Raw genomic sequence first — 27,718 nt, 5'->3', positions numbered from 1 at the left:
AAGATATTTGGTATCTTGAACTACTAAAGAAACATGTAGCTTTTGCCTTATAGCGGCCATCTTGGGAACTGCAGCTAAACATGCGTTTTGTATCTTGTGTTCTAAACACGCTTCAGTCATGGTTTCGGGCAACATCTTAATGCTGAGGCCCCCTTGCGGATTTTTTTTTCATATTCTTAGAATAAAACGGCGTTAGTGTGACATAATGTTTTATCAGTATTCTTCCTATCCTATCAGTGAATTTACGTGTAACAATGATATTCTTTGCACTTAAATCTCCGACTCAAAATGACTTCTAATACTTATGGCGGAGCTTCCATGTAAGACTTAGAAGGACGGTGGGAAGGCCTCAAATTGCCGGCAGAATTATCACCCTGGTCTCTGAATAATCAAATACATTCTCTCCAAAGATCCCCTCAAACAGTGAATAATTTATGGCCACTGATTAGACTGTGAGTAAAAGTTCAAATTAAGTCCATGATCCAGGGCTGCTGAAATCTCGAAATATATATTCATGGACGTGTAATTAACCATTAAGGTGCCATTAACCCTCCAGAATTGTCGCTGACGCATGGCAGCGGAGGGGAACTCAATGGCACTCGGAAGTAGGTAGTTGAAACTGAGATTACGGTATTACGTGAGTGTATGTAGATAGAGCTGGTGCATAAGCCCGGGGCATGCCTCATAGCCAGTACATCAACATAGTACCGCTCCCACCATGCCGCGTGGAGAGGTCCCCAGGATACGTACAGGTACGAGTACAGCCTCGTGAGAACGACACATAACGTATGTGTACATTAATCCTTCCACATCTGCGCCATCGATCCCACTACCGGCTATAGTCGGGAGCAAGGAGTTATCTCAGGCATGATGTCGTCGTTGAAACCTAGCGGAGTCCGTTGCCAGCATGCCGTGTGCTGTGGCTGTACTGTCGGTGTCAGACGGCTTTGTCTCCCGATCATAGCGCTCCTTGTCATCGGTTGGACGGTCCGGCCTACTTCTACCTTCTTAGTGGCTGATCACATGGTGGACGTTCCGATCGGTAAGTTCAAATTCAGGTATAATGTAACATAACATCCTGACATAGAAAACGCGACACCTTAGTGTCGGACACACAATAGTCAGCATTATCACTTGGTGGTTACTTCTGGTGCGGTCAATTTTGACTCAAGCAAACTGAAGTATTAGATGCGGTGCAGTTCAAATTGAAACGTCGGCTGTATCAATTCATTTGAATCCATGTCATCTTTAAATCCACATTGAAAAGTGTGTAATGTTTTGATGGTTTGTTGGCTGTTCAATCTTTGTTTCATCAGAATATTTTATTGAGGACCGGTCCCGGTGTACCACCGCGCGAAATCCAATGCCTTAAAGTATACGTAAAGAATCCGATGTTGCTGTTTTTCACATATATCGTATGCTTTACGTGTACTTCAGGTTTCGTGTAGTGCACATCTGAACTACGTTTCTGTAAGTGTAACCAATGAGGTTTGATTTTAAATCTCCTTGGTGTAACGGTCCATACTACTTGTGTATGGGTTATATATCTGAATTAGCCTCCATTGCAGACCCCTTCCGGCTGTTTTCTTTTTCACGTCACCGTTTTCTTATTGCATTTTTTTTCTTATTGCTGGCCGAGAATGCAACGGAGGCTGAGTGATGGAGAAAGCACTGCCGCCTCTGTGCAAGATCTATTGTTCAATTGACCTGTGTTGTTCACGCCATTTCATCGCGCCGCCGGCGCAAGAGATGAGAGCACCGCCGTACCTACAGCATCAGCACGTACACTTCATTATGGCTGTAATTTCCCTTCAGTTCATGTATGCCCGAAATAGGGCAAGTGCCGTGTTATCAGTGATGCAGAAGTCAACGGGAAGTTACGCGCGTAACAATTAAGACTGATTGTATTTTTCATGGTGTGGAATATCTTAGTCATCTGCACTAGTGTGTATTTCTCAAAGAAGTAAAAAACCCATAAGAAAAATAAACAAGACTGAATATATATACGTCCAGTGTTATAACGTTGGGTAACATAAATTCGTGGGGTACTTAAATTCGGGATTTTTCGAAAACGGGGTATTTAGGGATATGTGCTAGATGCAACATCAGTAATACCACTAGAAATGCAAACTTGACAGACTAACACATTCAGAACACTGCCTGAAAAGCTTCGATAACCATGCATTAGAAGTTGGCTACGTCAAAAACTCTCCGTCCCTTATTGACAGAGTCTGGGGGCTTCGTGGGAGACTCACACTGCACGGTTGTTCGCTGGTTTATAAGACAAATGTCACATCTCCTGCCTGCTAAACACAATTATTTACAAGACAACTTATTACAATCTCTTTTGCTAACCTGCAACTGGATTCTAAGTGTGATCAATCATCAAAACTCCTCTTTGTTGCTACAACCTACGGCACGTGTATTTTCCCGCCGCCATATTGTTACCCAGAATCATGTCGTCAAGCAGACGACAAAAGGTTTGTGAGGAACACTTTTTTGTCTAAATGTTGCGTGTGATAGTGGACTGAAGACGATATTTTCCTCAAAGTTTGCTCCTAACACAACAAGGAACACATGGACATAGTAGTATAACCATTGCTACGACATCCAGCTAACTTGCCATGAATAATGTACACGTTGCCATGACGGTGGGGATCGACTTTGAGTGACGTTCAACCCACTCAACAAACGGGATGTTAGCAAAGGCCTGATGTGTGCGGTGCGGCCGTTTTTTCGTGTATTTTTTTTTACTTGGACACGTCTATATCCATAGCACTCTCCTCAAGCCAAGGATGGAACGAATAGCTGCTGTATAAAATGTGATTAGCGGTAAGATATTCAAGACGAATCTTCTCTCCCGAATTAATGTGCCCCCCTGTCCGACAACACTGTCATTGTGCGTGCGGCGGACGGTAGTTTCAAGTTGAAATATTATGGTGTCAGCACGACTAGAGACAAAATCTACCACATATATGATTAGTGCAAAGATAGTACATGATACTGACAGAATAATAGAAAAAAAGGATGGTTTATTGTTCTGCTAGATTGATTTCAGTCAACCATTATCGGAAAAATCCCGAATTTATGTTACCCAACGTTATATATTGCGTTTGAAATATTCATTAGGGACGAGACAACCTAAGCGTAGTTTTACACTGAATGCAAGAAGCCGAACAGGACAGGTTGTGGAGGGTGTACAAGTGAACAAAACAACTCCGAAATCGCCCAAACATTCTACAAAAACACCCTCCTCTCTAGCACCACCCCAGGCAGTTACGTCTGTCGGGAATGGATTTGTATTAGTTTGATACAGAACCATTCTTATCCGAAACTGCTGATAGGATTATGGTATTGCACGTTACGACAGTCTGGGTGGCAAAATTACATGTTGCACGGTGCGGATTTCTAGGCACAATCGTTCGAAGGTATATTAGTTATAACGGGATAACATTCGGTTTGCTTTGGTGCACACGAGGTAACCTGTTATTATTATCATCATCGACATTCTAGATTGATATTGCCAGTTTAGCCAGGTCAAATGCAATTCAGGACAACTTTGACCTGTTTTACAGTTATTCCTGGGATTTACATTAAAAAAAAAACAACAGTGATATCAATCATCGTACACCATACACCACAAAATATATAAAATACATATTTAGCCAAAACACAATAGAACGGACTTGACTGTCCTATATGTATACTGCTTGTATGTATGTTTTATCTCCTAGAAGTTTATTTAACAGGTGCACCATGGAGATACCGCAAAGTTGTCCGTTAATCATGGACTCTACCTTCAAGTCTGCTGTGTTATCGGGCTCATGTTAGTCAAAAGAATGCTGTGACGTCTGGACGTAATAGGGGGTATCATACGCAGTGATGATAGTAGTTCACATTTTGTGGCTCCACCAAATGTTGCGTTCTATAGATGTGCCGCTGAGTTATGCGTTTCCTTGTATCATTTACGTGTGTGTCTGTGTGTGTGTTTGTGTGTGTGTGTGTGTGTTTGTGTGTGTGTGTGTGCGTGCGTGCGTGCGTGTGCGTGCGTGCGTGCGCAAGCGCGATTGTATATGTGTGTGTCTACGCTTGTGGTAAAAGACCATATAGCTTGAAAACTTGGTCATCATTTTTTTTTAAATCTTGATGTTTGGGTAGGTCTTGATCGAAGGACAAATAGTTGAAGTATATCAATATTGTTGAAATATATCATATTTTCAGTGTTGTGGTCTTCTGGAAAACTTGGCCTCCTTAACAGCTTTATTTCTTCGCCAATGGTTCTGTTTCGGTGCTGTGTGTTATAATATAGCCTGCCAATGCAAAAAATGTTGCGGGAGGATCCAAGGTCTAGTGTAAGGTGTTTTCCTGTGAACAGCAAAATTCTACAACTTAGGTGCTGGCAAAAGACATGAGCAGATTATGGACCCCTGGCAGTTTTCTTAGGTACTGCAGCAGAATGAATTAGTTTTAAATGACCAATCTAACCTTTTTTCCCAAAGTAGCCTCTTTACAAACATATATTTATTTCAAACAATGAAATTCGACTTGATCTGAGTTTCATGAAGAATAGGTTGACCTAGAAAGTTTGAGTACAGGTTTATATACATGTAACCTACAACCACACATGGTCTCTGGGCCCACCATAGATACTTGTACCGACTCCAGTCGTCTGTTCCCCCTGACTGGATTATTGTTTTCCCCGTTTGTCATCATCGGGTAATTCGATTTGGCGTGCCCGAGTGGTTCCGCGTTCCCGGGCCGTGGATCAATTGTGGACAGGCTCATCGCAATCAGGCTGATTTGTTCTTGGAAGTTGCAGACGCCGAGTTGCTGAGTTGGCACAGAGGCTGTACTTTAACTGCCTGTGTGTGTGCGTGAATGTGTGTGTGTGTATGTATCCTTTTTTGATACGACTGTATACGTTATTTGGGTGGAGAATATGATCGACTGATATATGATTTTTGCAAATGATCCCGAAAAAAATTACCGCCGATCCCTAAAAATCACTCGGTGACCGAGAAAACGCCATCACTCACTCCCCAACACGTCCTTTGGAGGGCGCAGACTCGTTTGGCGAGCTGTCATGCTTTCCGTTGTGTGACGGCCACAGAAGCAGTGAGCGCAATGATTAAAGCAAATAAAGCAGTGGCAACATTTTTCGTAGGTTCGTATGATGGGGCAAGAAAACAGTATATGGCCCAATCGCTGGTAAATTACAAATAAAATCATTCATTGCCGAGCGTAGTGCGGCGGAAACTACAGCTGAAAAGGATTTTGAACATGTTCCGTTTTTTGCACCGTCGTACGATTTTATACCCTCATAGCATTGACCGTTCCGTATTAACTGTTCCAGGCGCAGTGTTCGAAGCCAACCGGAGCACGCTAGACGAAGAGGCGTTCCTGTACGCGGTGGGACAGATCAACCAGGGCCGGACGGTACTTCCTAAAGCACGGCTCGTCCCGCACGTTGAGCGGCTTCACTCGCCTGACCCCTTCAGGGCCATCCAAACAGGTCTGGAACAACAACAGTGTATATCATTACAGTACGTAAGGTTACATGTAGAACATTAGAGCTGTTGTAAGAGGTTGTAGAAATGTTAACTCCACGCAACTTAGTCCAATCAAATCTCACGTCTATATGAAGTACAGACACACCAGACAGACGGTGCTAACATGACTGATGTGTACTCAGATCTGTAGGAAGTACAGAGAATTTTCCGTGCTAACATGGCTAACGTATGCTCAGGTTTGTAGGAAGTACAGAGAATTGTCCGTGCTAACATGGCTAACGTGTGCCCAGGTCTGTAGGAAGTACAGAGAATTGTCCATGCTAACATGACTAACGTGTGCCCAGGTCTGTAGGAAGTACAGATAATTTTCCGTGCTAACATGGCTAACGTGTGCCCAGGTCTATAAGGAAGTACAAAGAATTGTCCGTGCTAACATGACTAACGTGTACTCAAGTCTGTAGGAAGTACAGAGAATTTTCCGTGCTGGCATGATTAACGTGTGCTCAGATTTGTAGGAAGTACAGAGAATTATTCGTGCTAACATGACTAACGTGTACTCAAGTTTGTAGGAAGTACAGAGAATTGTCCGTGCTAACATGACTAACGTGTGCCCAGGTCTGTAGGAAGTACAGAGAATTGTCCGTGCTAACATGACTAACGTGTGCCCAGGTCTATAAGGAAGTACAGAGAATTGTCCGTGCTAACATGACTAACGTGTGCTCAAGTTTGTAGGAAGTACAGAGAATGATCGACAGTTTCATACACGAATCGATGCAGGGTGCTGACATTGACAGATGTACATAATCCTCGACATTTCACCCCAGTCATTCGTATCCAAAGGTGATAAAGCAGTATAGGTCCGGGAGCTCAAATGAAGAGAAGGAAATCATCATCCATATTTGTCGTCTCCTGTTTTCCTTAGTTTTCTTTACAGAGACTCAGTAAAATCATTGCCATTGGCTATTCTAATTCCTATTCTTCAATATGTATATAGCAATGAAATGAAAACAGATTAGAATTCAACTCTATGAAACAAGAGCTTTAAAAAGAGTTGGCCTGGGGTACTGGATTGCGCTTGTATGGTGATACCGGGAGTTTGATCGCGGTGTTGAATATTTAGCCCCTGTCACACACATGGCCTCCTATTACCCCTCCCAACCATCCACTAATCACGCGTTTTGGCAGTCAGTCGTGAGCAAGTTGGTTGGCAGTTGGCCTGCGAAGTTGGTTATTGGCTGTCAGATGTTTAAAGTGGGTTGGAAGTGGACGGAATATCATGGAAAGGTCTGCAGCTGGAAGGGATCGTCAAGCGGTCCCGCATTGGTTGGGAGGAAGTTATTAGTAGTCGTGGCGTGGGTGGGACTCGCATTTGGAGATGACTGTTTTCTAGTCTGCCTATGACTCGTCAAAAACACTAAAAAAAGACGAATAAAGAAGCGTCCTGAAATCTGATCTACCTCTGAGCTGAGAAGACACAACACTACATTTGACAGCCCCAGCGGCTTCCGACCACTATTCCTTACATAATGTCTCCCCCCTCCGGAGTTAAGTGTGGTGTTTCCCACTGAAGGATGGAAAAACATATGTACCAGGCGTCGCCGCTGATTACCTGCCATGAATAGGCGAGGAAGTGGGCCATTAGGGGGTCAACAGGGCGAGCTGCTGGGGGGTCCTGTCATCCATTCCTACCGCCTCGGGAGTGGGGTAGACAATGTTGTCGTTCCTGAGTCATCCATTCCTTAATCTCGAAAACATTGGCACTGGTGTAATTGTGACCTAAGCAGTACCTAGTGGGGGGGGGGGGGGGGAGGATACCCCCTGGTGTTCTCACGATTAGCTCACGGCATCTAATTGTTACCGGTTCCCGCGTTGATTTTAAGTCCGAGTTAAAATGATTCGGCCAAAAATAGCCCAGCAGCCGCAGGGTGTCCCACGGGGCCACGCAGGGGTCACGCCCGAAAGTGCTAAAAACAGCCCGTTTAGTACCCGGCGGGACCTAAGCATAACCCGTACCTAGGTAAAATTATGCTTTATTCGTTATCATTAGTTCCCAGCCAGCAGAATTTTTGTCTAAGGTAGACTGTCTTGGCATTTACGGTTCTCTTTGTCTGCAAGCTTCCAACATGTTTAAGATATCACTCATGTTCAGGCACGTAATTAGTTCTCTCGAAGAGTACTTGATGAGCTTTTCTTTCTCCTTATGCTATATTTCAACGTTCGTAAGTTTAATTGCCTAACATTTAATTAAGATCGTGTCATACACAATCGTGATGAGAGAAGACGCGCAGAACGAAATGGATTAGATAAGATGAAATTACAGTTAGTGTTTTTGAATGTCTGCTTGCTGTAGAATAAAGTGGTGAGGAAAAAAATAACTAAAAACACAAAACATGGTATACCAAACGAAATCTTCCTATTTTTTTATCTTTCACATCGTCTTTTTTGACTAATTGAAAACATAGCAAACGATTTTAAAACCATTATTACGATTTTTTGTGCAATTTACGGCATCCCTTTGCTCATCTTGCAGCTTCCTTGTACGATTAACATGTATGGCCCCCTGTGGCTTCCTGTGCATTTATCCCCCTGGGGAACGAACATACAGTAAAGATTATTATAATTAACTTTTTTTTAAATGAATGAAAATTGGTGCTCGCGCGGACGTTATTCATGGAATAAAGTCAGTGCGGCCTTACAGATATACACAGGTTTGTGAGGTTCCGCCTTGTTATTGATAGGAGTAATGCATTAGTACATGAGTTGTAACTTTCCTTGAACCAAAGTAATTGGACCTTCAGCGGGCCGAATTTATCGCCAACACCAGACGGAGTGTTCAGCACCGACTATTAACCTCTTAGACATTTATGGAATCTTTGAGTGCAAACATCTAACAACGGCCAACAGTACGTCCGCGGAAGGGCAACGGCCAACGGTATTGCAAACTTCCGAGGTATTCCTTATTGAGTTAAAAAGTACCAATACCAGAACCTGTACCAATGTGTAGTATTCTAACATCATGCCACATGAGCCCGAACTGTAGACGTTTGCAAACTATCAAAAACATGCATATAAACGTTGCCTGTTTAAATTTATTTCTAGGTTACCTTTATAATATCAATTTTTGTCTTTTTACATGAAATGGTGGTTGATGATTGAATAACATTCAAAAAAGGTTTTGTCCTTTCTTGCTTTTTCTTTTGTTAAGCTTATTTTTCTTTTATGTTTTACTCCCCGTTGATAACTAAGCGTTACAAGCTCTTATAAACAAGGTCTGAGTGAGGCATCGCCTGGGGGCAGTCGTATCTATAAAAGATAACATTTTGAATAGGAGTATTATCTTTAATAGTTTTATATTTAAAGATGAATGCTATCTTTGATATTTTCATAAGATTAAGTCATGAAATTGTTGCTTGAAAACAAGTTTCATTTATGGTTCCACAGAATAAACCCTGGCTTTCTACCATTGTTTATTCATAAACTTCAAGCCCTGTCGGACCTGGCCTTGGTGCTGATAATCTCACTGTTATTCACGTCTTGGAAATATCAGATTGAGAGGGCGCCAGCATACACTTTATCAAACATAGTGTGTGTTGTACATGGGGATTTTCAATCACTGTGACCTAGATATCCATTTATGATAATGAAGGAAATGAGCTTTAATCTCTTAAAACATGACCTTTGGTCGCCCTACCCATAAGAGCTCCTGTTAAAGTTTCAAACTTGCTATATTCCCCTATGTCTTCCATTCTGCTGTCGTAATTCTTATTTGTCTTCATATAGGATCCCATATCGGCATACATCAAGACTAACGGCAAATGAAAATTGATTTTTCCACATTTCTGTTGTAGCGCTTCTAAATAATGACGTTGGTATTTGACGTGATTGCGTGTTCAGACGAGACCTCGTTGTGGCACAGAAGTCGCCTTCATGTCAACAGTTCAATGAAAAGTCCAGATTTATTCATTCTTTAACGAAGTCATCATAATAAATACTGGCAACTGAATAACTGACTCCAGGTTACCCTGTGGTGAAATACAATTACTGTACCATATGGTGGAAGGGAATACAAGCGGGGGTGCATTACAAAAGAACCGTGCTGTGCTGAAGGCGAATTTACTGCTAGTTTAACGACAACATCAGCCTCTATTGAAGCGTTATTGGAGTTCCGAGCACAGCTGGGGCTCACTAATACGGGAACGAAACACCACGGGAATGAAAACCGAAGTGCGACATCATCTGTTATCGGATAAGACAAAGCGTTCCGTTTGATACTGCATACTGTGACTTTTATTGTGACTTTAATCTAAATGTATACTATATAGTGCAAATGAACGCCAAACACACGACCATGTTTTTTAAAGAGAGCAAAGGTAACAATATTATCTTCTGTTTTGTGAGTCATTTATTCTATGATTGAAAACTATTGAAACTAAATGTGACTATATATTTGTCAAATGTATGGCCATTAAAAGCCCCCCCCCCCTTTCATCGCGACGTCTGAATAAAGGTTTAACAAAGCGTCTCATGGCGTTCCGGGTCGTTATGACTATGCCATCTATGTGCTTCGTTTGAAAACAAGCACCCTAAAACATGATAAAACAAACTATGAACACATATGATAAAAGCCATAAAGCCACACAGGCTTCTCTTTGCTTCCCGGTTCGAAATAATATATGGGGCATAAAGCCAGTACATTTTATAGGACGTAAATTTGAATCGAGTCGACCGTTACTGATGGGTTTGAACGACATCTTTGTCACAGCTACTTTATGTATAACAGGATGTAATCATGCTGTACCCATATGGGGATATCCCGATGACCTGACTTATGTGATGGACGGACCGTGACTGTCGTGAGTACGGCTGTCAGATACAGATATGCAGCAGGGAAATATCACTGGCTTCACGTTGAGTCTTCTCTACACAATGTTCGTAACGCAGATTCATTTTTCCCTAGAACTATCGTAGATTGCAATTAGTTGCCGCCAAGTACCGAAGGGACAAGCTCCTCACTACATAGCTTTAAAGAACGCGACAGGCCCGCGTACAGCTGGATGTGCAATTGATGGCTGTGACAGGTCGTTCAGTGTAGTATAACCAAAACACACCAGATACCCCAAAACATAACCTTCTTAGCGAAGGTAATTACGTATATCATGACACCGGCCCAACCAATACTTCGCTGCAACGATTACCAATGGGAAGACTGATACACATCACTGAAAGATTGTGAAAAGAGAGATATTAAAACAGAGATAAGGAATATCTACATCTAGCAATCTAAAGACAAGCTGCTCGGGCCTCCATCCTCCTCCACGCTGCCCACCCGTAGCCAAGCCGTACAACATATTGATCGCACAGAAAGGGTAACGACTGGGGCTGATGAAGTGACTGTCATTTATGAGCGGACAGCATTATCAATCACGACTTCTGATGGTTATGGTCACTTACCCCTCACTCAGGACTGGTAACGAGGAAACTAACATCAAACTGACCATACGGGGGACGTACTGGTAACGAGGAAACTAACATCAAACTGACCATACGAGGGACATTCAATAAGTTCTTAAACTCGGCCCAAAACAGGGGACTCTACTCAAATTTCTGACCATGGCTGTAAAGTAAAAAGCCTATCCTCAAACATTCGAATAATTGTGGCCATTACATTGCAGGCTATGCCGTTTTAATAATCGGTAGGTACGAGGTGAAGAAAAAAACAGGAAAGCGTACATTATGTATGTAGGAAAGACGTTAGAACTGTGCTCAGAGCTGTGTGGGTGGATTCTTGTGTTCCTCATGCCATGACGTCTACGAGACATAGTCAAAAATTGATGAGGAGCTAGGAATCCCTTTGTATCGTATCTTAATCGGAAAGAAATGCGTGTGTGACTTTCATCAGAGGAAAGAGAGTCCTAAACCCACACACCTCAGGTCGCAGATCCATTGTCCATGTTTTTTCTTCTCTCTCACTAAACGTTATCAATTTAATGATCACAATTAGTTGACTTTCATTGAAGGGTTCATAATTCATAAGTATGCCCCGAAAATTGAGTCGTGTCCCTTGTGTTTGGGTGAGGCCAAAAGCGTATCAAACGCCCCTCGTATAACATTTGATCTGCTCCAGCGGAAAGACGAATCGTGTTCTTTTGTTCGGTATCGTCTCCATGAGTCCAAGTGTACTGATGATCTTGTCAACGTGTGGGAGAAAACAGGTCGTACCGTGGTGCCTACACCCGTGTCTATTTTTATCATGCACGGCCATTGGTCGGGTTGAATCGAGAGACGTAATTATACCTTAGATATTTAAAGCAACGCGGAGGATTAGAAAATGTGCAGTTCACAGGTTCTCTGTCCGTTTATACTTAAAGCGACCCACCTACCATCACATAACGTTACCCATATTTCTTCAGAGGGGGGGGGGGCGATTGCATAAGTCATAGCCACTTGAAAGCTTTGTCTCCCGACGGCGATTTCCGCATCACTCATTCCGGAATCTATGGCTACATATAATCAAAAGGATACTTTTCTAATTGTCAAACTTTTCAACAATCGTATATGCGATCGCGATATCAGCATCAAAATCGGATCTTCAAGGGGTCCCGCAGGGAATAATTTTGCAATTAAAAAAGCCCACTGAATCAACTTATCGATGTGACTTATCTGGTATGTTACCTGTCACATAGCCATAGCCATGCAGGAGGGTTGATGCGAATCTATTTCATTTCATTTATCTATCTATCTATCTATCTATCTATCTATCTATCTATCTATCTACCTATCTATCTATCTATATATATAGTAGAGTTATCTATGCTCTTTCTTTGCCCTAGGAGTGTAATTGTTATCTTTTGTTTTACCCAGGATGCTCCCTTCTCGGGAAAGGCGTGGCCGCCATGTTGAGTTGCACATCTTGCCCGGCGAACTACGCGCTGCAGACCGTCGGGAACACCCTGCACATCCCGCACATCTTCGTGTCACACGATGAGAACTGTCGAGTCATGTACAGCCGAGGATACACACTGAGCATGCGCCCTTCACAGGAAGAGGTTGATCGGCACCTTGTAGACGTCATCACTCAGCTGAATTGGAAGAGCATGATGGTCTTTTTCGACGACTATTATGGTATATAAGATTATCCATATGAAGTCACAAAACGTCTGAACGGCGTAAGCTAAACCAATTCAAATCAAAACTTGGTGACTTTTTCCTGAAATTTATCTTAATGTTATAATTTCAATAATTAGCAATACCTTTATGAGTTCAATAAATAGCAAAAATGTTATAAGTTCCTATATCTCTCTTTTTTGCAGACTTCTCTCATGTGCAAAGTCTATTGTCATTGACGCGCAAGACGTTTCTGGAAGTCGTTCTCCTTCGTGTTGAGAAATTCACAGGCGGAAGTGACGTCACGGAGTGGCAGGCAAGCGAGAAGAGATCACCCTTTGTAGAGTATGGCGGGAAACTGCGACGTGCAGTCGTTTTGTGTTCTGTGGAAAACTCAGTCCGGCTGGTGAAACAGGTGAGTTTAAACCAACCACGAACTGGTCAGTCAAAGACCGTTCCTAGCTGTCAATCAAAATCACGAGACCGCCATTTTGACGGAGTTTCGCCAATGTTTGACGGAAGTGTTCGAGTTACTACGGCGTTGCTATGGGGGCGTGTCGGTCTATCACATAGGAACGATTCCCGTTAATCATTAGAAAGACGTTGTTTTCATTTTCATATTTGTCATTTGTGCAACAGGATTGTCTCTCTGTCATTTTTTCTTGCAGGCGTCAGAAGCGGGGATATTTAGTCCAGAACACAACTGGATCATTGCGAACAAGGTGAGCCTCCTCATTGGACTCTATCGGACACTCATTATGAGCCAGAACTCCTCAGATTGCTATTGGTTTGGTGTATTTATATGTCTCATACATGTTGGTATAAGAATCTAAGATGTTACTAGAATATGGACAGACATAGCGATTAAGGCTTAATGATCCGCCCCCAGGTGCTAATTGTGACATAGCACCTGGCCAGGGACCTGTTACCACCGAGCGAGCGAAGTAAAGTGGTTATGGTCACTGGCCTGGCGCTACATCTGTATGTCAGCGCAAACACAGAGATGATGTTCAAAAGATAAAATCACATCATTCATACAAGTGTGCATTATTGGCCGATAATCAATGCACGGCATTCTTCTTCATTAACCCATGCTACATGTAATAGCTTTATTGCTGTAGAACTTATAGGATTGGAGGTTTGTGGTTGGTTATATGTGTTATATGACAACTGTCCTATGGGTACAATGTGGAAAATTGTACAGCAAGTTTTAGCTATGTTTTATGTTCGTGTGTTCACCATTGTAAGAAACCAGATTGAGCATGGTACCGAAGCTATCGATTTTTCTACAGGAAGTCACCTTGGAGACGCTACGATCTCTCCACACTTCGTCTGGCGTCTTCACGGTGATGCGCCGCCCGTTGTCTTATAACGAGTACACGAACCGCTTTCTCAGGCACTGGGCAACACTGGACACTGGTGACCAGGACGTTAGGACACTGGAGGACGCTAGAGTGAGTACCTTCGCTTTGAAATCATAGCAATGAGAAGTACCCATGGTCGTTCGTGTTGTTTTAGAAGTACTGTTGTGACTCAAGGACCCGAACAGATCCGTTTATAGTATAGTAAAGGAGGTCATCTACATCAAGGCAAAACAACCTTTCCTTAGCCGGGACGGGGGACGATACATATTTCCAACAACCTTTGACCCATAGCTGACGTCACGCGTGCATTAAGTCTCATGTCCAGAGCAATGGGGTCAGATAGCTGAAGATGACTGAGGGATTGAGTCGAAAATTCAAGGGAATTTCATTTCTTGGAGAACAGTTAATCATTTACCATAATCCTCCCCATTCTCACTAAGCGCTCTTCTACCCAGTTATCGGCAGCTTACATGTACGACGCCGTCCACCTCCTGGCCAGCGCGTTTTCTTCCCTTCTCAACACGAGGGGCTGGATCGGACCCAATCGACTCACGTACGTTCTTGATTCAATCTATACTCCAAGACAATTACTGGCATTTGTCATTTGCTATTTACCAGACTGAGCTTTTAGCTTCCAGACGAGATGTCGACGTCCGAAATCGACTAAATGTTACAGAGTTAGTCTGAAACCTTGAACCTTTCAAACGTCAATCGGTCCTCATTCAATCTACTTACCACACAATAGCGATGGCATGAATGAGAATCTTTATCTAAATGACCATGTATCGACCAAGTAGCAAATTGAAGGTGTTTATAACGACCCCCGTCTCTGAATACATCGTAGGTTTTGATCACTCTTACGAACCTCCGATATCGACATCCTCACGGACCTAAAGTACTATCCCACATTATCCAGGTGTAAAACGGACACATTGACACCTTGGAATGGCGGTCTGATGTTCATGGACACGCTTAGACAGGTAAGACTCCAGTAAATCAATCATACAAACCAATAAACAAACAAACAAACAAACAACCAATCAATCAGGCATAATCTGCTGATCACAAAATATGCAGCATGTATTGTGAGAGGGATTAGGCAGGATGGTCGGTGAGTATAGACCGTCGAAAAATTTAGCAGAAATATGACAGGTGAAAATGGAGAACGTTGAAACATACCTGTAGACATAGATATAGACATAGAGGGAAAGGAGGCAATAGGTACTTTAAAGTTGTTGCTAATTAAAGCCAATGTCTCTTTCATGTCCCTGGAAAACTTTAGAGAGAATGTTTTATTACTGGGCTGTCAATAACCTGCGTTACCACACAGGTGCAGTTCCCTGGAGTCATGGGGAGGTCAAAGTTCAGCGGCAGCGGCTACAACGTCGACGCGCATGTACAGGTTTTACGACTCGACAGACGACAGAACAGGACAAAGATGAGACAGGTAAAGACAGAAGGGCATTGGTAATGTCGGTAGTTAAGTGAACAAAAGATTTTGTATTGAATAACCGGCATCCGTACACCTGGGATACATTTGTACCCCAAAGCTATGTTTCTTTAAGTATTTTCAGTATCATAAGTGCTTTATCTAGGATATTCTAGGTATTTGTCACCAAACACCTTGTTCTCAATCTAAACTCACACCAAATTCCAGGTTATTGACTTAAATGACAGGGTACCGTGTTTTCACCTTGAATGAAAATAGTCAAAAAGAGCTGAATAAGGATTTCAAGACGGACAGCCATTGAGATAAAAGTCCTATCACATTTCCCCAACCTATCCTTGTGCCAAATTTCAGGTCACTTGGTTGAAAAATCATTCACAGGTACATTTGTGTACATGACATAATTTTGGGGTACATGTACACCCCGGGTTTCCAAATTAATCATTCTGGCTAGGTGTAGGGATGAGGCGACATTGTCAATATGGCTCAGATAGGCTCGTAATTGTTATCAGTGTATCTTGTAATCCAGCACGACCTTCCATGCACGTTTACGAACATACAACACGTGATCCTACACTTGCCCAAACAATGAAAACGCCATCGACATGCAACTATTCTCTCCGACTGCTTCAGCCGTTTTCAAGTAACCCAAACAGATGATGTTCAGCGGCGATATTGACTACACCGGACACACATCATCACTTGTATCGAATTGCTTTCGGAAAAAGGACTAGCTGATTTGTCGTCCGTATCGACCTGGTGGAAATGGCGGCACGGCAGCAGATCTGATAATAGATAGCCTCTCGGCGACAATCATTACCCTTTGCTTCCCTCACTGCTTATTTTGCTCGGCATCTATATCAGTTTAGAATGAGTGATGCTGGTATCGGTGAGGCTAGCTAGACATGCTTCTGCTGTGGATTGATCAGACTAGTTCTTAATTTAGCACGAAAATGAGCGTCATCTAAATATCTAATGGTTAGACACATTTACAGACAGCTGATACTTATCCCTAGGATTAGTAGCTATAGCCCAGCCTTTATGAGTGGCATATTTATGATCTTAGCTTACCAGCGTAATAGTTCAGGTGAAAATCGTCGTGGTTCTAATTTGCATGTGGATTACTTCCAACATCCAGTCATAAAGCTCAAATAAATCAATCATTTTCTTCACTATGATCATTTCTTTTACAAATTAGAATATCAGATATCCTTGATGAAAGGCAAACCGTAGAAGCATCGGGGAAGGTGGGTATATTTATGCATCTGGTATCTGGCTTACGTTTGCCCTTATCACGTTGAAGTTTTGTTATATCTACATTTGGGTTATCATCATTCTCATGTTTGAAATTTCTGGATTTTTGTTACTCATACCGGTATTTGAATTTCTGTAATTATTTCAACTGTTATTGTTATACATTGGAATTACTGAATTTATGTTACTATTGTTATTGTTCATGTAGATACGAAGTCACAGCATATTTCAATGATGTTATTATATTTGAAACTTATCATATTATTTCTTGAAATATTGCCATTGATTTCGAACACACGAAATACAGAGCAAAAAACAGCCAAAATCTGCACACTCATCGTCAGGCATCCCCCACTTTTCCCTTTTGTTTGTACATGTGGCTGCTAAACTGAGAGAGTACGACAGTTTTCCACCTGATGTTAGACACGTTTGAATGTTTCTGAAAAAAAGTGTACACGAGCAGATGTAACATGAACAGGGTTAATAAGCTATATTCTCCTGTCGTTGACAATACTTCAAACTGTTCGTTAAACCTACTATGGTCCGGTCCCTGGTATTGATTAAACACTTAGGTGCTTGATCAACTGATTCACTCGGGCGTGATGCATTAGGGAATTTAAAGTAAAGTACATTACATGTGCCATGTGTGTTTCATGGAGGACGGAGCAGTTTTTGAGTTTATTGAGAATTGCGCAGTCTAGTCAACCATGCATACCCATGATTTAATTTGACTTAAAATGACTTATTTTCTTTAAAGCATAATTTCTGGGCAAAAGTTTACTCAGAAAAGTCCAGTTTTTGCTTTTCTGCTATGGATGACAGAATAATGTGCATTTTTTAAAACTTGCCCAAAATGTGTGCCCTTTGCCATGTTTTGCCCTGTTATTGGCCCATACATGCTTTCTCATTGGCTGGACTAAAGCATTAGGACCGGGGCGAAATCCTGGTGTTATTTCAGCCTTCTGGCTGTAGCACTTTGAATTACGGGAGTTGACCTCCCTCTTTTAATACCCAAACAAACCTGACAAATCCAGCTTTGCATTCGTGGCAAAGACTTGATGTTTGAGATGTAGTTGAATGTATTTTGAAGTGAGTATTTTTCATGGCTTCACAATGTGTTGCAATGGAAAGTTCATGTGGTGGTCCCTCCACTGTACTACAGGTCGGCGTGTGGGACCCACTGACCGGACTGCAACTGCAGCAAGGAACGAGACAGCGTCACAACACCAACAACAGGACATTCAGGGTCGTCACATTAACGGTAGCAGAAAATACACAACCAGTTCTTGTAGTGATATAACGTTACTATGCGATAAACTACTTGAAGTCATTTATTTAGACTACCAGGTGTGCTTTTGATAACCGAGGTGGAGATTAGAGTTTATCAGAAAACAATCGTTGAAATATTGATTTTATCTTTATTTTTGGTTTTCATTTTGTTGCTTGATTGACGGATGATTCATAGCAGATTTTTTCCCACTGGCCTTGTTCAGAAAGATTATGCTCCAAGCAGAGGTTGGTGGTGGTTGTTGGGGGGGGGGGGGGGGTGACGCTAACATTACCTTCTTCGGGATGTCTCTCTTTCTGCAGCCGTTGGAAGAAAAGCTGTCAGAGGTTGGCAATCAGTAAAAGATAATGGCCGCCCTCTAACATCTGCTTGAAGAATGCGAAAGAAGTGTACATGTTAATACCGAACTAGAAGGTGTTGGCCCAACTATTAAGGTCTTATTCATCAGACATTTTTTTTCTTTACATTGTGGCCGATGTTAGAATACAAGTATCACATGGACGCGTTCCAGGACATCATTCATTCTATTTGGAGAAACTTTGCCCAACATGATGTTAAATAATGCCGACAACAATAAACCACACAATCCCTTTTTATTACATATCTGCACACGATCAATATGATAAATTTGATCGAACAGCACTATATTCCCTGATTTACCTGGCCTTCGTTTGTATGATGCAAACCGTTTTACATTTTCTCCAATCAGGAAAAACCCTTTGTCTTTAGAACGGACAGTTCGGAAGGGCCGGATTTTTCTGGATTCTGTATGGACCTTCTGAAAGAACTGTCAATCATGCTGGACTTCGACTATGAGCTGTATGAGGTGCATGATGGGAAATACGGAAGCCGCCGAGCAGATGGGACGTGGGACGGAATGATCGGTGACGTCATGATGGGGGTAGGTCTTGGGGTTTTCACGAACCAATTGATGATCATAATTCATTTGTTGATGATTCTATTCTATATTGTTCAGTAAGTATGTCGCTGTTGATGGATATCTTTATCTATTTCATTTATTGTTTACTTCAGCCACATAGCCCGGCCATATCGAAACATGGATCTAAAACAACATACAAATATGACTACAGATACATATCACACATGAAATACCTGTACAAAGTTGTAGTTAGATCACGACAGGCTGTTTGTAGACCAGGCTGACTTTGTGCTGTTAGAGGCTACTGTATGTGAAGGCGACTGAGTGGATAAATCGTTTTACACATTGTCTGAGGTGAGGACGCGATTGACAAAGGAGTGTACTAACTTCCTTCTTCTGGCTTAAAAAAAAACAGATGTTACAAATATGTGGCTATCACTTGTACACTTTCTATGGGTGAAGAAAACCCTGGCGTCATTATTAGAAGCTACACGTAAGTTGAACATTAAATAGCACCCAGGCTATCTGTGTTCGGGCCACAGTTGGGCACAGTTCATTGTTGAGTAGTATGCACTGAGCGCAAATACCCACTGACTTCAATGAAATATCCTTCCTGCCATGGAATACTAGTTACAAAGAGAGACAGAGTGACGTGGCTGCGGTTACTGCTGCCTTTCTACCAACCAGTCCCCAATCGTTTTACAACTCATTCCAGACCGCCAGGCCCTAATAATTACCACGCTTTCACGACCATTTTCATATATTTTAAAATCATTTTGAATAATTCGGCTGGGGTAGCCGACTAGTAGCCAATCTCGCGGATCACCTGCCTTGCGGACAGACTGCCAACCATAGACGGCCTTGCTCACAACTGACTCCCAACGATGGTCTGGGGAAAGATTTTGGGCTGTTGGGATACCATGGTCGGCTTTGTGTGACAGGACTTATGGCAGGAGGTACGTTCGGAGATTAGAGTCCCGTGGCGAAGCATCAGGGAGCATTTGAAGATCAGCATGCTAATGGAGACCTTTCTGATAATTGCCTGAACTTCCTCTCGCCATACTTATATCTTAATCCTCATTTCCAGGCCCATGGAAGGTAATAAACACACAATCCCGACTTTATGACCTACACAGGTGGTAATAACGGTATCTTTAAACCGGAAACAGCTTGGTAAGTCACCGTGAAATTACCGGCGCCCCAGCATAGCGGCCCCAGGAAAGGGGCGGGAACAAAGAAACATTGAAGAAAGACGTTTTTCAATAAGCTATTACCTGGTCTGATAATGCGTGTCTGACTTCTGTTTGGGAATGACAAGGATGCATACACACATGTACTTGCAGATCGAGCATTTTCTTCATCGGCGAGCCCATTGTCATCCCAAAACTGATGCGGGTTTGCGAAGAAAAATATGTTGGACACAGTTGCTGATTTTTAAGTCCCCCGTAATTAACTTTGAAAAATGATCATTACCGCCGACCATCCATCGGAATTTTATCTTTTGAAAAATGTTAGATATCTTTTGAAATATACTTCTTTTGAAGAAATAGTTATCTAACTTGTATTAGACATCAACGGAGCAATTCGTCGCTAAGGGTATTATTGTTTGGCGACGGCCCGTTCTTAACGAATCTTGCTCCTCTTCTCTTAATCGGGACGGGGGACGGTGTCGACTTCCAACAACCTTTGACCCTTTGCTGACGTCACACGTGCATAAAGGCTCGTTTCCGGACCGATTGGGTCAGATAGCTGAAGAGGACTGAGCATTTCAGTCGAAAATTCCAGTGAGTCGAATTCCTTGAGTTGGACAGCAGTTTAATTTTTCATTATGATTAATCGCCGATTCCTTTACCACCAGAAGGCGGATTTCGCGGTGGGCGCCACCGTCGTGACTGCCACTCGGGAAGAAGTCGTGGACTTCACCTTGAGGTTCATGGACTTTTCCTTGGGAGTTCTCATGAAGCAAGCTGAAGACGAAAATTACTTCTTCTTCCTTAAGCCTTTCCACCCAAAGGTGACCTTATACTTGGACTTCTGTAAACAATTGAAATATCTTTCTAAGCAGAAAGGTTGAAGACAACGTGTAACAGTTAGAACAATTATTATGAAGAAAAAATACCATCATTTAGACTGTGGGTGGGCGATAATGTTTGTTATCGACAACCGATAGGCTTGAGCAGTAAAAATGACTGCTTAAATAATTACTCAATACAAAAGTTACTGTAACTGGATACGGTTTGTGAATGGTCCGACGTTTCAGAGAGCATCCGCTGTATTGTGTTGACAACAGATGCAGTCTGAAACGTCTGACCATTCACAAACTTTTGTTTTTAGTATTACCTCGATATTTAACCTTCCACGACGTTTTAACAGTTATAATAGTCTAGAAACAGATGATAAAACCAACTGTTAGTAACTTTTTAATCGGTCAATGCGTGTAACGGATTTTGAAATTGCCGTCATGGTAATCATATTTGCATCCCGGCGCCCATGTCCCCCAGGTCTGGCTGTGTGCCGCTGCAGCCCTGTGTGTTATCTGCGGGGTGCTGCTGGTTCTTCACCGAGTCCAGCCGGACAAGCCCAACGTGCTGTCGGCTCGCGCCAACAGGCAGGGTTTGAGCTACCCAAAGTGGTTTGCTTACAATTCACTTCTAAGACAAGGTGTGTGTTCAACTATGATCAAAGTAACGCCGTTAACTCTACCTTATATTCCGGCATTCACAACTAGGTAGTAATTGAAATTCAGTCAAGCGCTGGCAACTGTTGCAACATGAAATGGAAGATCTTGTGCCTCAGTGAAATATTCTGAACAAAATTAAACCCGACCATACACCAATACCAAAAAACAGACCTGAAACAATATCTCCTTTTTCACGGTATTCTACGTGTAGATTTCAGATCCTGAATTAGGGGTTTACCTACCTTTGTTAATTATCATCCCTATTACTGGATTGTTACCTTTAATCATATATGAAACATTTGTCCAGACGTAACTATTAGGTCGTACACAAAGGTCATTTAGCCGCTGTATGTGTCATTTATCTTCAGATAATGACATTTAGATAACACATCACGGGTGTTCAGATGGCCCCAAAATTGATTAGACCATAAATGACTGATGACATTAGATGCAACTAGTGCGAACATTCTGTAGACCATCCTCATGTGTGTAAACTGCACCAGCTTCTACATTTTCTTATCAATCACCAAGAGAACAGAAACTCTGAGCGTACAAGTAAGCTGAAATCAAAAGGTAACCCACATGACAGAATGAATCGATGCGTGGAAGCCGTCGGCAGTTTAGAGTCCCTGTAGGCCGCCCATCGGTCCGCCTGGCCGCCTCTAACCTTCACCATGAGGCCCACAGGATCTACATTACATCTAATCAATCATCGACTGTCAGCGAACTACCACGGTCGGCATGGCAACAGGGAATACTGTCAATTCATCACAACACGCAGAGACAAATATAACTTCAAACATAGCGACCGAGCATTGTGCGCTGAAGACAGCAATGTCCATGAATAATGTCATCAGGTTGAATTGACTGAGTAACAAAGTTCTTTATTCACAAGAACATATCTAGAAAGTATTTTTGCTTGACCTTATCTATGTAAATGTGACAACACTTTACGTTTAGGACCGCATTTGTAACGCTGCAGCAGTAGAACCGGTCAGTATTGCCCCGAGGAAGGGGAAAGACGGCCACCGAAACACCAGGTCATGTAAATATGTGGTTGTGAATTTAGGGCTTTGTCACTCATGTTATTTTTAGCAAGTGTTGTGTTTTGCAGGAGGACACTTTGGCCTGCGCCATGTTTCTAGGAAGATTTTGGCGGGAGTTTGGTGGTTCTTTGCGTTCTTCCTCCTCTCATCGTACACGGCAGAGATGGCCGCCATTTTGACAGTGACCCGGATGGAGGATCCTATCAGTTCGTTTGAAGACCTGTCGTCCCAAACAGAACTTCCGTCAGTACCTTAATCTACACTATCACCTCCACGTCGTCCTGAATAGCGAAATAGAAAGGAAATTGTGAGATACAATGAAATACACGCGTCTTTTGGTGGGGGGTATCATTTTTAGGAATACAGAAGGCTTTCATAATTTAATCCCAAAACCTATTATATCTATATCATCACACGACATTGCTCTGGGAACAAGTAACTTATCCAAATAAAAGTGTTCATATCGCTGGTGGGCACCCACCGCCATGTAGGCATATTTTCATCGGGAATGCGCAGGATCGATAGGAAATTTAATAGATTCCCTTGATTTTCATAATGAGCATGGCCTAAAATCAGGCTCTCTTGTCACACTACCTTGGGGTTCCAAACTCTAGCGGGCCGGCAGGGAATTTTTTTAGCAGCTCGCATATACTACTAGTTATGCCAGCCGACCTTAGATTAACGCTCTGGGGGAGTTGTCAGTCAGGGAGTTGTTTGCCTGGCACCCAGGGTATTGTCACACTAAAATAGAAGTAGGCAGCATGCCAGTGTCATCTCCTACGAGACAACGATGAATGATGCTAAACTTATTTATCGTAGTATGCTTTCATAGCGAAGCGGCACCTGTATATGGGCACATGTTTATCACGTTACATGATATAGAGCATTAAAAGAATTGTTTTATCATGCATCATGTTAACGTCGCTGATACTAGTCTCTATCAGACTCTATGGGTTGCTGGAAAATCAGCAGATTAAAGTGATTGGCCAAATAGCCTGAATGATATATCATATGAGTTAGTCTGCCAAAGAGTTATCATTCTAAGCCCAGAACAAATGGTAACTCTATACAAATGGTAACTCTATATAAATGGTAACTCTTATAATGGCCGGCTAACAACTCGGTATTTCGCTGCATCTCGCAGTTTCCTTTGTTTCGCTATATAGACGGGCGGGAAGTGCTTTACATTGCATGCTCCGTCACACTTTTCAAATTATGAATACAATCATATATGCAGATTCAACTGTTTGTGGAAAACGAGTAATGTTGTAACATAGTGGTCTAAACAGTAAGCATCTACTGATACTATGTAATGGTTAAATCTGAAGCTTAAGAACATGCCATGAACACACCCGCAGGTACGGCACAGTGGCACACTCCGGTATTGCAGAGTTATTTTCCGAGTCCAGTCTGGACACGTATCGGCGGATGTGGAGCTACATGACCAGTGGGGACTACCCGGGCACACTGGTCAGCACCACGGACATGGGCATCCGACGGGCAAGGAAAGGTGAGAGTGATGTACATGTAAGATCTGTAGAATGGCTATTTTAACTGGTGTATTCTAAAACTAGTTATTCTCTTTCGAAGTGCTGAGCAAAATCGGCCCCTGCAGTTCCAGATAAAGCTACTGGGGGTCCAAAATCACTACCATAGCATGTACAGAACACGAGAGATCAAAACCGAAAGTTCCGCTGCAGTACACTAAAAAGCCGAACTCGACAGTCTAAGAAAACAATGGACGAACATGTTGGTAAATACAACAATAGGTTGCATGGGAGATTAACTTATATACACTTTCAACCATCTTCTCAAACCAATGTGTATATCCTATGTGCCCGAGAACTCCAGGTCGGTACGCGTTCGTGTGGGACCAGGCCGTACTGGAACACGCGGTGCGAACAGACCACGACTGTCGGCTCGCAGTCGTACAGCAGTCGGACCAGATAAGGGGGTATGGCATCGCTTTCCCACAGGGACATCCATTCAAGGACAAAGTCTCCCTGGCGTAAGTAGTAATGGGGTCTGTTTGTAGAACCGGTAAGGCCCAGAAAAATCAATATTGTGTTTCCGATTACGGTCTTTTTTTAGATTTCGGCCGAAGTGATCTAACACATACAGTTAACGAATGTAAAGCTGAAATGCATCAGGGCGCTAGTCTTGCCAACATCATATTGATATATCAGTTCTTGTACAAACACTTGTAAGTTCATCAATACATTGAACAAGTACAATGTTTACTACCTATTTTTACATGTTTAAAGCCTTGATCTGGTAACAGACTAGTGTGAAATATAGGAATTCTGTTTCGAACTTCATCACTCAGATGTCAGATCAAAAGAAAATTATGTCTCTTGCCAGCGGTCAACAACAACAACAAAAAAGGCTAGGCCAAAGATAAATCTCCGAGGAAAAACCATAGTTGCTTCAGGCACTTGATGGTCACTACTAAAAGGATCATACTATCATAAATGTGCACAAAATCCAAATCAGTGTTTGTGTAAGTTTTTTTTGTTACTCGTAAGTTCTTAAGGTTGCACAGTATGGATTGTCTTATAAAAGACGATGATAAGAATTTGTTTCCAATATCCCAGCATTCTCCAACTACAAGAGAACGGAAGGTTAGAGGCCATGAAGGAAAAATGGTGGCCACGGCACAGCAGGTGCATGCTGGGTAATTCTCATATTTCCCAGTCATCTTCTCTCAATCTGAAGAAGTTGTCCGGGGTGTTCTTTGTGTTGGCGGGAGGCGTTTTCCTGGCGTGTCTCCTGGCAGGACTAGAAAGAGTGGCCCGGCGGAGGAAAAATATGGAAAAAAGATCCCCACCCTCCGAGGTATGATTTTTAAGATGTGTCCTAACTGATATTGTACATTGTGTTAAGGTTATCTGTTAAATGTCGTTTTTCGTCTGATGCACCTTTGATGCGTATTCAGCAATGAGGTGGACGAGCGCCCTAGGCTATAGCTAATTTCCATCTCTTAAACGGTCGTTACCATTTGAAACGGTCGATGCCATATCATAGAACAGTACACTTTTAGCGTATTAGCGCACGCCGCATCAACACCTTAATGTTTCGAGGCGTAAGGTTTTGGGTTTTAGGAGTAGGCTTTTTAATCCGGGTTCAAACCCGAACTGGTGCACTTTTTCGAATATGGTATCGACGTCCGGTCAGCGAAATGGCATCGACCGTTTCAAATGGCAACGATTGTTTGCGAGACAGAACCGCAAAGCGCCTAGTGATACCTGGCCCGGAGTTCACGGGAAATGGGACGAAGTTGACCTGAGAAAATAAAATGCAACAACGTTTAAGTGAAGATCTGACTGGATTGAGCACCAGGCATTCGAAACAAATTCACAGTATCAGGCCAAAAATTGCACCCATTAGCGCCAATTGTATCGGAAATTCGGAACTGCGAATGTGACAAACTGGGCGCGGCCATTTTGTTTGGCTTATCTGGGCTTCATACGCAAATACGTTGGACGTCAGTGTGACCGAAAGGGAAAATTGAAAAAAAATGCAAAGTTTGCGCAATTTTCCGGCGCAAGTTGGCGCAGTCCAGTGAGGTACCCACTTCAATCAGACGCCCTTCTTGATAATGCTGTACATGTTCACTTGGTATGTCCCAAGGAGGCTGTCTATAACCTCCTTGGTGTTTTCCTATATCAGAATGGCTCCATACGCCAGAAGAGCGTCACAGGTTACGCGCCCTCCGCTGTCACGGTGACGTCAGATGACAGCGGGGATCTTCACATCGTGGTGGTCCCATCCGTCAAGTTGTCATCATCTCAGCAAGAGGGCGGTGTCGAAAAGGCACGCGCCACATTTTACACAGACATTGAGGCGACAGATGCAGCTAAGAGGTTAAAGGACCTAACCGTACCTCTGTGAGGATGTTGTCAGGTATTAAAAACAATCCGCAGATAATCCCCTTTGTTAAAGTTTGTATAATGACTATCAATGAAAAGAATTTCACTATACTCGTGTATCAATGAAAAAAAATTAAAAGAACCCGAGAGATATAGTCTATCTTGTTCACACGCAGTGAAGATGATGATGAAGATTATAAAAGAAATCATAACTCAACTTATATTCAGTCTCAATCTTAAAACTTTGCAACATATTTCTCGTGAATAGGCTAAGTACTCGCTTTTTCTTGCTGTAGTCTGACAGTGCCGGGGAATGGCGATACTGTGACAATGAGATAATATGTTAGCTGCATTGACTGCGGGCAGTGGTGAAAATGGACAATACATTAGGCCACACTGACTTGGTTATATGAATGACATCCACGCATCAATTTCCGTCCGTTTACAAAAATAAAAACTGCGACCAATGGTACAAAGAAGCTTCAAAATGAGTGAATACTGTACAGTACATGCCGTAAATTGAACAAAAAAAGACGGAAGACGGATAGTATTTTTTTTTGTCATAGAATGCCTCTTTTCCTATCATAAAGCGTTACTGGTTTTGTCGTAAACTTACTCCTTGTCAAAAATAAAGAGCTTGTTGTTTGCTATAACGTTACCATGTTCTGTGTATTCAGTCCATTGTTTAACCATAGTGACCGTTTAGATTTCATAATGAAGGCAACTTGTTTTGCCCAACTCGTTTTGCTTTAGTTTTGGAGTGCCCATGTTATCCATCATATTTTCATAATTTTGGGTATTTAGATGGTGTAGAGAGAGATGTACATAATTTAGGACCTAATTTGCATAAACAATGAGCAAATTGTGACCTCATTGCATGTAACATACGTAATTTGTGACAGGTGTAACATTAACAGGTACTAATTATAACAAATAAGGGCCAAATTTGCACAAGGAATACGAAAATACCATAATTCCTTAGTGGCAAGTAATGGGAAATTCATACATGTTGGGTAAAGGCTAGCACTCACCAAGCATAGATGAGGAAGACATTTGCATAACTAATGATGAAATGTTCAAATGGAACTCTGCCAAACAATTATGTAATCGTGAAAGACCAGACTATCAATCAAAATAAATTTGCATAATCAATGAGAAAAGCTGTGTGTGGTGCGCTGTTATGCCTGCGGCCCAGGAAAACCTAAACGAGCGCGTGGTTCAGGCTATGAACATTTCCAATCTCTTTTGAAAGTTGCTATTAAGTAAAAAGTCGGTA

At 42.3% G+C, this 27,718-nt stretch overlaps 1 protein-coding gene across 2 annotated transcripts; it reads left to right on the top strand.

The window, feature by feature from the left end:
* Nucleotides 1-588: 588 nt before the first annotated feature.
* Nucleotides 589-27,087, top strand: LOC136449149 (glutamate receptor ionotropic, delta-1-like). 2 transcript variants are annotated; one of them, XM_066449000.1, is made up of 18 exons: nucleotides 589-1,042; nucleotides 5,354-5,512; nucleotides 12,372-12,632; nucleotides 12,821-13,029; nucleotides 13,283-13,336; nucleotides 13,907-14,068; nucleotides 14,434-14,531; nucleotides 14,895-14,958; nucleotides 15,309-15,425; nucleotides 17,842-17,940; nucleotides 18,677-18,868; nucleotides 20,706-20,861; nucleotides 21,349-21,508; nucleotides 22,642-22,816; nucleotides 23,932-24,083; nucleotides 24,425-24,581; nucleotides 25,168-25,408; nucleotides 26,243-27,087. In XM_066449000.1, exons 1-18 carry the CDS (start codon nucleotides 868-870, stop codon nucleotides 26,462-26,464), a joined length of 2,853 nt encoding a protein of 950 aa, XP_066305097.1. In that variant the 5' UTR covers nucleotides 589-867; the 3' UTR covers nucleotides 26,465-27,087. The 2 variants fall into 2 exon arrangements, 1 of the variants encoding a protein (XP_066305097.1); XR_010757986.1 differs by lacking the exon at nucleotides 26,243-27,087 and having other exon boundaries at nucleotides 24,417-24,581; nucleotides 25,168-25,282.
* The last annotated feature ends 631 nt before the right edge of the window (nucleotides 27,088-27,718 follow it).

Source organism: Branchiostoma lanceolatum, chromosome 14, assembly GCF_035083965.1.
Source record: "Branchiostoma lanceolatum isolate klBraLanc5 chromosome 14, klBraLanc5.hap2, whole genome shotgun sequence".
Classification (NCBI taxonomy): Eukaryota; Metazoa; Chordata; class Leptocardii; order Amphioxiformes; family Branchiostomatidae; genus Branchiostoma; species Branchiostoma lanceolatum.
This window is presented reverse-complemented; position numbering and strand designations above follow the sequence as displayed.

What these genes read in the sequence shown, in the direction of transcription:
- LOC136449149 (XM_066449000.1), top strand. Translation starts at nt 868, where the DNA reads ATGATGTCGTCGTTGAAACCTAGCGGAGTCCGTTGCCAGCATGCCGTG. An exon ending in ACTGGATCATTGCGAACAAG is followed by an intron (nt 13,337 to 13,906) that starts GTGAGCCTCCTC and finishes ATTTTTCTACAG; the next exon opens with GAAGTCACCTTGGAGACGCT. An exon ending in TCGTCCCAAACAGAACTTCC is followed by an intron (nt 22,817 to 23,931) that starts GTCAGTACCTTA and finishes ACACACCCGCAG; the next exon opens with GTACGGCACAGTGGCACACT.